Below are 13,985 nucleotides of genomic sequence, written 5' to 3'. Positions count from 1 at the left end.
GCTGTAATATCTATTATATAAAAAACTTACGCAATCTTTTCGTTTCAATACACAGACAAGCGAAAGTAATATTTTTAAGATTTCTATCATACTCGTAAATTAAAAAATGTATTATGGTCTAGTGGTGAATGACAAAAATATTCACCATTTGACCATACGATGATTTTACCCATAATTATCTATATTTTTTACCCCGCTTTCCCCCATTTTCGCTATATTCACCGTTTCAAGTACTAGGCGCACAGAAAAGCGAGGATGTGTCCTTTTGGATGCTTCAGGCAGCGCTGAAGTTCAAAGCTTCAGTATCGTGCCGACCTCGACGGGGAACGCACGTCTGTGCCGCCTCCACGATTCGTTTTCGTATTTACACTTACGACATTTTGTGTAGTGAATTAACTGATTTTTGGTGTAGTTTTGATGATTGTGAGAAGGTTGGTGATATTATGGTTATTTAGAAATTGAGGTGTTATTTTTTAAATTGAGTTTTAAGTTTAACTCTGTCTCATACGAAATATATTAAAATGTAAACGAAACGTAACTCGCGAATCGTCCAAATAACCATCAATCTTATATTTTTCAATGTAGTAAGTATATACTTAATTACATTCACAAGAGATTATACTAGTCATTTCAAAAATATTCATACAATCCTACTGTCCAATTTCCTGATTCGCAAAAGAATAATTAATTGAAAGATTTGAACAAAACATGTGTAATTAACATGAGTAATTATACATGTATTCTATCTGTCATATTTTTATTTTAATCTGAGTAGGAAAATATTAAGGAGAGAAATATTATTAGATTGATGAAAGCGAAATAAATTACCGATTTGACCACTTCAGTGTGGTCAACTCTATGTTGTCTTTTCAATTTATACTACCAAGAAAACATACACATACGGCCGACATCATGGTAAGCGGTCACCACAGCCTATCAACACCAGGGGTGTGTTGTGACCTAGAATCTTTTGCCACAGTACCCTGTAATTACACTGCCAGACTTACCCTTCAAACCGGAACACAGCACTGCTGTATCGTGGCAGAAATATATAAGGGTGAGGTACCCATACAGACGACCTTAATGCCAAGGTGCACCACTATCTCATAGTGAAATATCCTAACGTTTTCTTAAACGTGTAAAATTCATATTTCTTGCGTATAAAATAGTATTAATTCGCTTACCTACCACTAAAGTCTAACTGGCTAACGTATCTAAGTTAGATCAGAAATTCTTTACTCTCTTTTTATCCACTCATCTCTATCAGGGATACAATAAAGTACCCAAACACCATATATTTGCGCTGCGAAGCGTTTAATCAACTAAAACATTGGAATCAATCAATTTGATGAAAGGCTCAGACACCTAGCGTAGAATTTTACGAGCCAATCCTAACGTGCCCAATAGAATGCATTCTTTTTACATCCCTACAAGAAACAATTATTGTAAGTGCTAAAGTTGTGCCGTAAAAATTCGCTGAATAGAATTGAATGCAAAATCCAGCCAGTATTTAAATTTTTTTTATTGCTTTTTCTTCAGTTAGGCGTTTAATTTGCTTCTGGTTTTCAAATTCAGAATTAGAATTCTTTTGTTTTTATTTATTCAAATCAAAGACTCTTAGGTAAGAAGACGGACAGCCATCGACATTTTAAACCTACACGTTGTAGACCTATGTTAAAAATGTCTTGGTTGACTGAAAGAAATCCCTTTCTGGGATAAGTCCGCTTTTGTACACATATTTTTTTATTTTACTGTTTTCTTTGTATGTGTATTCTTTGTGCAACAAAGGGTTTACAAGCAAACAAACAATGTCATTTCAGATTTTTCTCTGAGAAAAAAATCATAAAAATAAAAATCTAGTTTTGCAATAAAATTTAACGTTATTTTATTACATTGTTTAAAATCTGAAAGTATGTAAGTATGTATTTATTTATTACGCACTTAATCGGGCCATAACATTTAGCACACATAAATTTGGTAAATTATAGCTTTTTAAAATACATACCGTTAAATGCTTCACCTCACTAAAATAGCTGGCAGAAGCTTCAATAACATTAAATATTTAGCAGTTATGAACCATGATGATATACTTGTTTATGGCCAACATTAAAATATCGTTCTTATTGGTTTTATACGATATCAGAAGTACCTAGTAAAAATAAATAAATTTACAGGAACATATAACACACATTCAATTAGCCCCAAAGTAAGTTCGAGACTTGTGTTATGGGATACTAACTCAACCATAGATAAAAGAAATATATTAATTCCATCTATGAACTCAACCATACTATATTATATAAAATTATACATATACAGCTAGTCCCGTCTCAGCTATGTTTGTATAAAACCAAAATAAAAAACTAGCTTATGTTACTTCTGAAGGTTTCTGACTCACAGAGAATGTGGCAATTTTTGTAAAAATCGGTTCAGTAGTTTTTAATTTATTTATAACAAACAAAAATACAAACTTTTCTCTTTATTATATTAATATAGATAACATCCAAAACACTGGTCAATCAAATAAATAACATTTTCCATCTTAACCTGACCGGGGATCGAACCCGGGACCTCTCGTGTAAACTACTTAATACTATCAACAACGCGCCAAAATATTGTTTTACTAGCTGCGCCCCGGGGCTTCGTTTCCGTGGGAATTGTATAATAAAAGTACTCTTATGTGTTATTCCACGTTATATTCTACCCGTTTATCAAATTTCATAACAATCCGTCGCGTACATTTTGCGTGAATGAGCAACAAAAATACATACACACATATTCACAAATTTTCGCGTTTATAATATTGGTAGGATTGAAAAACAAAGTCATCATTTTTATTAATAGGAATATTTTGAAGTGAAAACTTCTTTAGCGGCGTTGTGCACTTTTTATTTGATAAAAAATGTTAAATTCGCATCAGGATACGTGATCTGATCGAAAATTCGTAATACATTAAAAATGCACAACGTTAATATTCAAGTTTTCACTTTTGCCGGCACTCCCGGAGAGCAACCCGACTTTTTTTCCAGTCTTCCTATTCGTCATGGTATTCATAAAAGTTAAATTTAACGAACGATAATGGTTTTCAACGAATTTTCCCGTATTGTAAGTAACCAAAATAAAATTACGGGTATTAAAAAATGCATTGCCATCAAATGAATAGTAGGTAATGTAACTACCTATATACATTGTAGATAAGTCACACGGGCAGTTGTAATACAGACTACTAGCAACACAGTGTTTGTAGTTTGATGAACTAAAACTTCTTCTCATTAAAACTAATTTTGCTAAACACAATCATTTAGTTGATCTGTGGTAGCTTCGTAAATTTTAAATCTAATTAAAATTTACGAAACAATTTAGTATCTTCACTATCCTTACTAACATTATAAATGCGAAAGTTTGTAAGGATGTATGTGTGAATGTTTGTTGCTCTTTCACGCAACATCTACTGGACCGATTTTCATGATATTTGGTACACGGATAGAATAAAATCTGGAATTAAACATAGGATACTTTTATCCCGAAATTACCACGATAACGAAGCCCCGAGGCGCAGCTAGCAATTTATATAACACTACATTACGAAATAATAATTAAATATATTATAATAATAATTTTGTATTTAATTATTGAGCACAATATAATTCATGCAGGAAATAAATAAATTAGGTAAGATTTACGTTCAATACATTGCGACACCTTACACAATCGCAAGTACAGTTTGGTGCATATAAACATTACTCACACGGATGAGTCAGGCATGTGTATCTGCTGCCGACTGCAAATCTACATTTAAATGCATAAATACTTCAATAAATAATACAAACCCAAAATTATATTATTATATTTTATTGTACTCAAAACAATGCAAATTAATTTCGAACTTATTTATATATTTTTTTATGCCTCCATCCATTATCCAAAAATATCTATTAAGTCCAATATACTAATTTCCTACAGGAAATCTTCCTTGTCGATCGATTTCAATTAGTAAGGATAGCTCATTATCACACCATTAAAGCACAATAATAATAAACAAAATGGCTGTCCTATATCCTTTCCGCCCGTGTGTCTCCCAGCAATAAACGCGATCGTCGGACAACATGCGCTAATGAAATTTATAATCCATAAAACCGCCAACCGTTGTTTTATAAAGTGTAATAATCGTAAACGCATGCAATCGCCATCACATCGCTCCCTTAGCGATGCGGAACGCTTTTAATTTTCTAACCGACTGTACTGATGTCGATGATGTGAAAAGTATGAAGCCATATCTTTCAAAAATATACCTATTTTGAATAAGCTAAGTGTGCACATGGTCTAACTACTAAGGATGCTGAGAACCATGCGCAGTGGTTTCTAATACAAAGCCTAGCTAATAATTTAAATCCTAATTATTATAAATGCGAAAATAAGTTTGTTTGTTACCTCTTCACGCTCTATCTACTCAACCAATCGTTTTGAAAATTTGAATACATTTGAGAAGGACATAGGTTACCAATCATCCCGGAAAAATAAATGTTCCCGTGGGAAATTTACGCAGGCGAAGCCGCGGCCCAAATGCTAGTAAGATAGAAATAATTTAAAAATTGGATCAACAAAATTTTTGTAATTTTGTAATGGAAGAGAATATATAAAATGTATATTGGGTAATATATATGGAACACCTTTATATACTTTAATGCAAATAAATACTTTGATCGATTAAAGAAAAAGTAAGGTGGTGGCTGGGGACCGATCCATTACTGGTTTCTTCCATATCAGGGAAGGAACCAGATAACAACGAGATGTGAGAGCGATTTGGAACAAAAACCATTTTTAAATTAACGAACTATATGAACGAATGTATATTTTGTATTTACTACTAGGTATTCCAATGTAAAACAATTCTCAATTCAAAACGGCATAGCTTTGATCCCGGAATCCCAAGATCCCGGGCGCGGTTAGCAATCCCGCCGTGACACTTGCGGGATGCGCAAATAAGACACCACATCAGTAGTATTTCTATGTATAATTTAGGTTGGGTTCGCTTCAGTAGGCTCTTGCTGAATTCGCTAAAGTTATATTGACACGCTTTGAACTAGATCCGAGTTGATTAATATTATAGATTTTGTTATGCAAATTCGGCTCGTTTCTCATATATTTTTGTGTGATTAATTTATTTTGTTTTTTTATCAGCACTCGGATCACAATCATAACATGTTTTTGTATAATTTTTAACTAGGTAATATGTACTTTGTTATACTATAGAAAAAATACTCGTACATGTGTAAGAAACAATAATGGTAAGGATTGGAACCAACACTGTTCAAATGAGATTCTTTTGGCATTTCTTCTCAGCAGTGGTCGTTCCGAAATGCCAGTAGTTCGTAGCTTTTAAGACATTACTATATAATATATAATTTGACGTAAAAATGCCTGTGTAGGTGTAATTTCTGAATAAATGATTTGATTTGACGGTAAAGTATAGTATCTATTTCTTTATTGAAGAGAATCAAGAAGAAATCAAGCTCGTAAGGATTCTCACAACATATTTGACAGCCTGAGTAACAGTAGTTCAAACCGGAAAGTAACCGTCAGTTCAAACTGGAAAGTAACTAAAAAGTTAAGTTATTTTTCATTTTATTAATCCATTTTCCCTATTTTATATTTAAACACAATTATTTTTTTTAATATCAGACATTATAAAAAAAAATATATAGCTATTTCGCTAATTCAAACAATATGTTCCAAATTAATGTACACGTACCTAAATAACGTCACAGAATATCAACCCAAATTACGAAATGAAAATGAGATTTCTATCAAATCAGCGCTAAGCAGAAGCGGGTCCAATTTTGATGGGCGTTGGCGCCTTTAATTCGTAAATTAATTAAACTTACCCCGGTACAAACTTGGTCTTCGGAATGATAAGCAGCTGTATTACCATTCACCCTGTCCGGCCTAACGAGGGGTCAGCCCCCCTCGATCAGATTTGTCTCCTTAAGTTCCGAGTTGTGGTAATGCCAAAATATTTCAAACTAGCGACCCGACCTGGTTTCTCTCGGGTGAATCAGAATAAAAAAGTAGCCTATGTCACTCCTGAAGGTTTCTTCTATCTACGTGCCAAATTTCATCAAAATAGGCCGAGTAGTTTTTGAGATTTTTCATTGCTAATAAAAAACAAAAATACAAATCTGCTCTCTTTATAATTTTAAGTATGTATATGGATATTATTATAACATTGTTTTCGCTCCGAGGCTTCGAATCAGTTGTAATTTTGGGATAGAAGTACTAAAAATGCTATTCTAGGTTCTTTAGCTACATATTCTGCTCGTATACTAGATTTCATAAAAACACGTCCAGTAAAAAACTGCTTTGTCTTACACATTCACGTCAAAACTTTGGCATCTAATATAAGACTGATTATGATTTATGATTTTATGCCTTAAGTTTTAAGTTTATTCCCTATGAATTCTTCAAACAACGTGCTAATATTCATTCAGGGCTGTCAACGCGCGTGTGACCCCTGGTGCTGCAAACCACCATAGATGCGGTGACCACTTACCATCAGATTGACCCTATACATGTTTGCTTGCTCAGCAGTATAAAAAATACATCAATAAAACAAAAATGTTCTATCTTAAAAGACCTGCGTTTTAAATTTTTCGACAAATAAAACATTACTTGATTTATTGCGTATAAAATGAGCTAAATTACATCGCAGTACGTTTTAACAGTAAGCGATCTAACAAATCAACTCAATTTTGTAACAAAGACGTCTGGCAGTTAAAACTAAATCACAGTATTGTAAAATCTTTCAATTTAATTGCTCAATACTAAGGCTGTTTTGACGGGTCGGGCTAAAACTTGGTCTGAATCTAAATACCCACGTTTCAGCCCGTGGGATTTTCATAGGGCATCATCATATCGAGTGTGTGATTGCTTACACTGGTGTCAGATTTTATTCCAGTCGCCTAATGGCATCTGACATGACTTTACGACTACTTACCGCCATCTAGTGGCAAGTAGTCGCAAACACATTAGTGAACTAAACTAAACATGTCCACTAATGTGCAGGTATCCTCACGATGTTTTCCTTCACCGGAAGCAAGTGGTCGTCTATGAAAACTAGTATAGATTGAGATTGGTATACAAACTCATATGGCACGAGTAGGATACGAACCTGAGACCTTTCGATCCACAGGCGGGCGTCTTAACCATTACACCACCACCGCTTCACAGGGCTGGAAATAATCAGGCCGATTTTGTCCGGGCGCTTTCCCAGTTGGTTTTGTATTTGCTATAACTTGTCTAATAAATCTGAGTAAATCTCTTGGTTTACGATTGGCAGTATATATAGCTGTTTTATTGTCAAGCGAAATGTGCGGGACGAATGCGCATGGCTGTATTTGTAATAATAATTATTAATGTGTTTAGTAATTAAATATTAAATTTCGTGGAAGTAAGAGACTAGAAATTGAAAGGAATATACTTAGTAATAGGATTGTTAAATGCCGATTTTTTTTAAATATTACCTACAATTTGATTAGAATAAGCTCGTTAATTATGAATAATATTTTTTGAAATTGATTAATACACATTCTAAGTTCTAAAAAAAAAGTACCTTAAATATTAAAATATTTATGGTAAGAAATATTCAGTCATATGTCGGAAATATTTTAAAATCGAATACGGTAAAAGTACATTACGTTTTTAGAAAAAAATTAGCTAATAAATATTTTTTAAGCCATCACCATAATTATCACCAACTTTTCATAAATTATAGTGAATAGCAAGTAAATTAACAAGAACATTATGAGAGTTAAAACTTTAAAATAGAAAAAAATCAAGATGGCGTCATTCAGTCATCAAGAGACGCAGTCGAGTCCTGCGAAAGAATTGCCAAGGTGAGTGGATTTTACATTTATTTATTACTAGCGCTACGGACCGGCTTCACACGTGGTTCCAAAGGACAATTGACGACCTCGGTGGCGCAGTGGTAAAGTTCTTGCCACTGAACCGAGAGGTCCCGGGTTCGATCCCCGGTCGGGTCATGATGGAAAATGTTTTTTTTCTGATTGGCCAGGGTCTTGGATGTTTATCTATATATGTAATTATTATAAAATATAGTATCGTTGAGTTAGTATTCCATAACACAAGTCTAGAACGTACTTTGGGGCTAGCTCAATCTGTGTGATTTATCCTAATATATTTTATTTATTTAATTGTATCGCTGGATTTTTTCAGTTGCGCGTAATTATAAATCTACGATAAATCACAACATATTTATTAAATAAGATGAAGAACTATAAGATAAGATATATATCTTAGTTGCTAGCAATTCACAGATTAAACATTGCATCTGAGGGGAGAGCCTATATAGTTACCCGTATCACAAATTCCTATAGGAACCTATTACAGTAATACCACTGCTGTAGCTACTAGTTTTAAGCAATCCAATAATATTAGTACAATCTTCGTATGGAGTAAATAAATAATAAATATATTAGGACAAATTACACAGATTGAGCTAGCCCCAAAGTAAGTTCGAGACTTGTGTTATGGGATACTAACTTAACGATACTATATTTTACAATATATACATATATAGATAAACATCCAAGACCCGAGCCAATCAGAAAAAGATCATTTTCCATCGTGACCCGACCGGAATCGAACACGAGACCTCTCGGTTCAGAGGCAAGCACTTTACCACTGCGCCACCGAGGTCACCGAGGAGTAATAAGGACTAAATAAATGATTATTATTTAAATTATGAGGTAAAGGATAATTTTGTTTTAGCTGCTAGCTGCGTCCCGGAGCTTCATTATGTCAAACATAATTAATTACCACAGACTGTGCTGCCGACAATGGTTTTTATCTTAGAATTTGAGGACGTCGGTGGCGCAGTGGTAAAGTTCTTGCCTCTGAACCGAGAGGTCCCGGGTTCAATCCCCGGTCGGGTCATGATGGAAAATGATCTTTTTCTGATTGACCCGGGTCTTGGATGTTTATCTATATGTATTTGTTATAAAATATAGTATCGTTGAGTTAGTATCCCATAACACAAGTCTCGAACATACTTTGGGGCTGCTCAATCTGTGTGATTTGTCCTAATATATTTGTATTTTATATAATATATTTTTTGATTTATATCTAATTTTACATCCAATTCGTCTATTTCGCTTGTCAATAACAGTTCTATCTGCTTTCCCTGTTACAATGACAGAATATGAGATAATTTCATCAAACCACAGCTTTAGTATATTGATTGACATTTGTCAACGATAAATTGATATTTAATTATGGTGATGACTGATTGTTCTCGATGACATCATAGTCGTGTTTTGCGTTATCTGTTTTCTGATATACTAACCGTTAAAACTCTATTTTTTTTTGTTCCGTATCTAGAGGATAATGAACCCTATTACTAAGCCGCTGTCCGTCCGCCTATTTGTCCGTCCGTCTGTCACCGAGCTGTACCTATCTCATGAACCGTAATAGTTGGACAGTTGACATTTTCACAGATTATGTATTTCTGTTATCGCTATATAGTAAAAGCTAAAAATCAGAATGAAATATATATTTAAGGGTGGCTCTCATACATCGAACGTGATTTTTTTTTACGTTTTTATCTAATATAATGGTACGGAACCCTCAAGGTTCGAGCTCGACTTGCAATTGGCCGAATTTTGTCTCGTCACCCAAATTTGCGGCGAAAATTAAGCTGTTGTTGTAAAATATCTCTGTACATTATCATTGTCATTCCGGCATTAAAACATCACATTAGTAATGTCGTAAATAGAACATGAAACTATAATGAAAGTTGTTGAAATTAAAGACGCTTTGACCTGTGAAGTGGAGCCATATGTTCTACAAAGAAGCGATGAAAAGAATTATACAGCAACGTAAATACTTACGTTGTTGTATGATTCTTTTCATCGCAGTCGTGAAACAGCTGCTCCGGTGCTTGTTTGAAGTTTTAGATGAAAATAAACGACTATATGCTAGTTCAATACACAGTCATAACCGTTATATCACTATTAATTCGATAATTAGTACACAAATAAAAAAATCCCGTACTTTTAAATATAAAAAAAAAAAACATATATACCTAAGAAAAAGTTGGTAATAGTAATAAAATGATGCCTTGGCGAAAGAAATTTGAAAAAAAAATCTAAAATTGGGTTAAATTCTTAATATGTAAAGTCGATTTAAGGGTTTTATTGTCTTTATTTTTTTTTTTGAACAGCAGCGACGCCTCGTCGTTATTTGTTTGTTTGTAATAATACATTAATAAAAATTAATACAAGAAAGATACATTGTACAACGGCGGACTTATCCCATGTAGGGATTTCTTACAGTCAACCGGCGATAGGTTGAGAGGACGTGTATACAGTAGCAGGCTAGCCAGAAGTAATAGCGTACAACATGAACAGAGGAGACTATAAATTGTAAGAAAATAAACAAATATACTTAGGAAAAGTAAAATCTAAATAAATAAATACATAAATATATATAACAATAATAAAAAATACATATTAAATTTAACATACAATTATAAATACCTCAAATTAATTTTGTTTTGTGTGCTGAGGGAAAATCAAAATTAATACTTAATTTTTTTCATTTTTAAAATGATTCATATGTAGCGGCCAGTAATGTGATATTTTATACTTTGATTTCATTTGTTATTTTTCTTATAATTTAAATTGCATTCTATATCTAAAATTAATATCCACTGCCTTTGAAATTTGACGACCTCGGTGGCGCAGTGGCAAAGTTCTTGCCACTGAACCGAAAGGTCCCGGGTTCGATCCCCGGTCGGCTCATGATGGAAAATGATCTTTTTCTGATTGGGCCGGGTCTTGGATGTTTATCTATATATGTATTTGTTATCGTAGTCTCGAACTTACTTTGGGGCTAATTCAATCTGTGTGATTCGTCCTAATATTATATTTATATTTATTTATTCTATTACAACTACTTATACAACGAATTAATATTGAAAAAAAATTACGTACCATAGACAAATAAATTCTTTATGGAATTTCTTCCAATCTTTATGACCTGTGCACCTATGGCCGATAATCCCACCATAACTTTCGTTCGCCGTGCACTAATATTCGAGTTACGTCCCTGCATTTTTAAAATGTAAATTTATAACCGGCAAGGTACCGGGAAATGGTGTTATGTGGATTTATGATGATCGGGATTAGTGTGAAATATGTTTAAGGTGTAAGGCGATATTTATAGCATTCTGAAGCAAAGTTGAATACTTATAAGATTTTACATGTCACTCAGACGTTGGTTCAAAGGTTAAAAAAACATTTTTTCCGCGTTATATTTGTTTCCAAAAATACATGTCTACATGCACTTTTCTACCTACATACACTTGATATCAATAGGTGTGGCCCCATTGCTTCGTCTACCATTGTTGAGGTCATGAATTTAGTACTGCTAATTCCGTGGTTGAGGTATAATTCGACGAAGTGTCAATGCAGAACTGACAGATATTTTTTAAGTATGTCACATCAATGTCAAAAGTTAAAAACAGCAAAAATTTTGCATCTCAAAATATTTTCAAATAAAATTCCGAATCAATAAACAACACGTGAATGTCAGGATGGCGGGATCTCTTCAGGTTTTACGTTAAGTTTTATTACGAAATGATATCTAATCCTATAAATGGTAATAAACATTTTGGTACCATTTTACTTTGGAAGACATTGTCAGAATTATTTATAGTTTTATTTTATTTTTTTTCAATTATTGTAGCTTAAACTCCTAATGATTGCAAAGAATAACACTTATAGAGCAAGACGGCTTAAATAAAATCATCTATTTCGCATACACTTAACTATTTCTAGCATGCGAAAATAAAAATTACATTAAATATATCATCATATATCATTACATCAAATCAAAGTGAAACAAGTATTTAATGAATTATGCTCTAATTAAATTCATTCAATTTAATTAGGGCACAAATCATTGTGTTCTAATTAAATTCATTCAATTTAATTAGGGCACAAATCATTAAATCATATATAAAAATTCAATTAAACTCGTTTATTCGTATCCGTAATAAATAATATAATTCGTAATAACTGATGATCTAACGTGTGAATATAAAATAAAATGTGAAGGCATCCCGCCGTCTTGACATTCACAACGAAGCGAGCGAGCTTTGAACGTATTACCGAAACATCCCAAAGGAGTCTGCTTAAAGTTCTACAATATTTTCTTTATTATTCTTGGTTGGCTAAGTTAGCATAGAATATTTAAGTATCACTAGCCTTACTTAGGTAATTACGTACGTAAATTGACTACTAATGCTATGGTAACTAACAAGTTTATTTGGTAGACAAATTGAAAAACCCCCTTATGACTTACAATATTCAATTCGCTACAACTTTTGAACTGGCTGAACCGATTTTCATCAAACATATCTAAGAACTACCGCATAAAAATTAGCTATTTAATAAAAAAAATAACGCATCCGTATCGGTTCACCCGTCGATGTGTCACACTTACCGCTCAAACTTATAACACCCCTCTTTGTGTGTCTGGGGTTGAAAACCATAAGGTGCGAAGGGGAAAAAATCTGATATTAAAATTCCAGATATACTTAGTTAAGATATATTTCCAGTGCTGATTTTAATATCACAGTATAAGTATTTTAACCATTACGTTTGATCATTACATTGACAAAATTATGAAATTTATAATTTCCGTCCTTCCTTTTATTGTTCCGGTAGCCCGAACAACATTACAAGTACTTTTTTAACTTCAGTGTGTGTGTCCTCATACAAATTCCAAGTCATTACCATTCTGGGCCCGTTTCTCCCCGCGTCTCTGAGGGTATGTGTGAAATACATAATTTTCCCGAGTTTCCGGGAAAAAACGTAATGTCATTTACATAGTATCTCAGTGCGTCTGTGTGCTTTATTCTTGTAAAAAGAAAATAGGTTTATTGTTGTATACATTAATAATAAGATTATATTTTATTAGTTAAGCCACTCATAACTTACTTAATTCACTTACTTAACTTTTGACAAAATAAATTCTATTGGTTTTGCGAAATCGAGCTTCAGTTAGCACAGCGTAGCACAGATTCTGTCGAGCCCGGCCTTTAATCACGTCAGTTTTCACATTTTAAATCCAAGCGCGTTAACAGTGTTCATTATGTAATAAACATGGCGGCCATAAACAAGTTCCGCAGCAATATGCCTGAACAAACAAACAAACCTGATAATGAATTGGTCTAGTACCTACTGGACCCTCAGGTTTCGACCCAAAAGCAAAAAGTTGCAAGAAAACTGAGGGCCAACGAAAAAACTTTAACTCAACGCTGCCCATTGGTATATGTGTTGTGGATTGCCTCAAAATTATTATTAAACATTTTTGCAACAAGACCATATTGTTGTCAAAAGAAAAAAAAAACAAATTGTATATTTCATTGGTCATTGTGTTTATAAAAAATATTATGAAAACTCCTTTGACAAGAACTCTTCAAGAGCGTAATTAATTTTATTAAAAAAAATAAATTATTTTTTTATAAAAATTGATTTAATTTTTACTTTTATCTAAACTTTATGACGTACTTATAAATGTATAATTATATAGAAAAATGTAGACTTATATAATTTTAACACTTATATAGTATATATACTATTTAAAGATCGAGAACAATACAACAAGATCGCAGTTACGTGAAATCAGGTGCATTATTGTGTATTAACTTAACGAATTAACAGCCAGTGTTAAACTAATTATTCCAGTTCCAGAATCCAGTTTTTATTATTATGAACTTTATAGAATTCATTATTTACTAGATATACTATTAATTTGTATTGGAAAATAATTACGATTAAATATCATAAATATGATACAAGATCGCAACATCAATTTGGATAAGTTCCCCTCCGGTAAAAAACAGAAATAAATCTTAGTTCGCTTCCACTTGCGGGCAAATAATCGGATGATTGTCTTCCCGG

At 33.0% G+C, this 13,985-nt stretch overlaps 1 protein-coding gene across 3 annotated transcripts in view; it reads left to right on the top strand.

Moving 5' to 3' along the window:
* LOC128676573 (uncharacterized protein) overlaps positions 1–13,985 on the top strand; it is a 237,824-nt gene that overhangs the window by 137,011 nt on the left and 86,828 nt on the right. The window contains exons 1-2 of one of the 3 annotated variants that reach the window (XM_053756754.2): positions 302–584; positions 7,772–7,892. The exons of 1 other annotated variant lie outside the window; for it this stretch is intronic. In XM_053756754.2, coding sequence (XP_053612729.1) covers positions 7,837–7,892 — 56 coding nt within the window. In that variant the 5' untranslated portion in view covers positions 302–584; positions 7,772–7,836. Of the gene's footprint in view, positions 1–301; positions 585–7,771; positions 7,893–13,985 lie in introns of those variants that run through there. One more of the 3 variants, XM_053756753.2, reaches the window with a different exon arrangement.

The sequence above is a fragment of the Plodia interpunctella genome, chromosome 16 (genome assembly GCF_027563975.2).
Source record: "Plodia interpunctella isolate USDA-ARS_2022_Savannah chromosome 16, ilPloInte3.2, whole genome shotgun sequence".
NCBI classification, from domain to species: Eukaryota; Metazoa; Arthropoda; class Insecta; order Lepidoptera; family Pyralidae; genus Plodia; species Plodia interpunctella.
The sequence above is the reverse complement of the archived record's forward strand: the minus strand, read 5'-3'. Positions and strand labels throughout refer to the sequence as shown.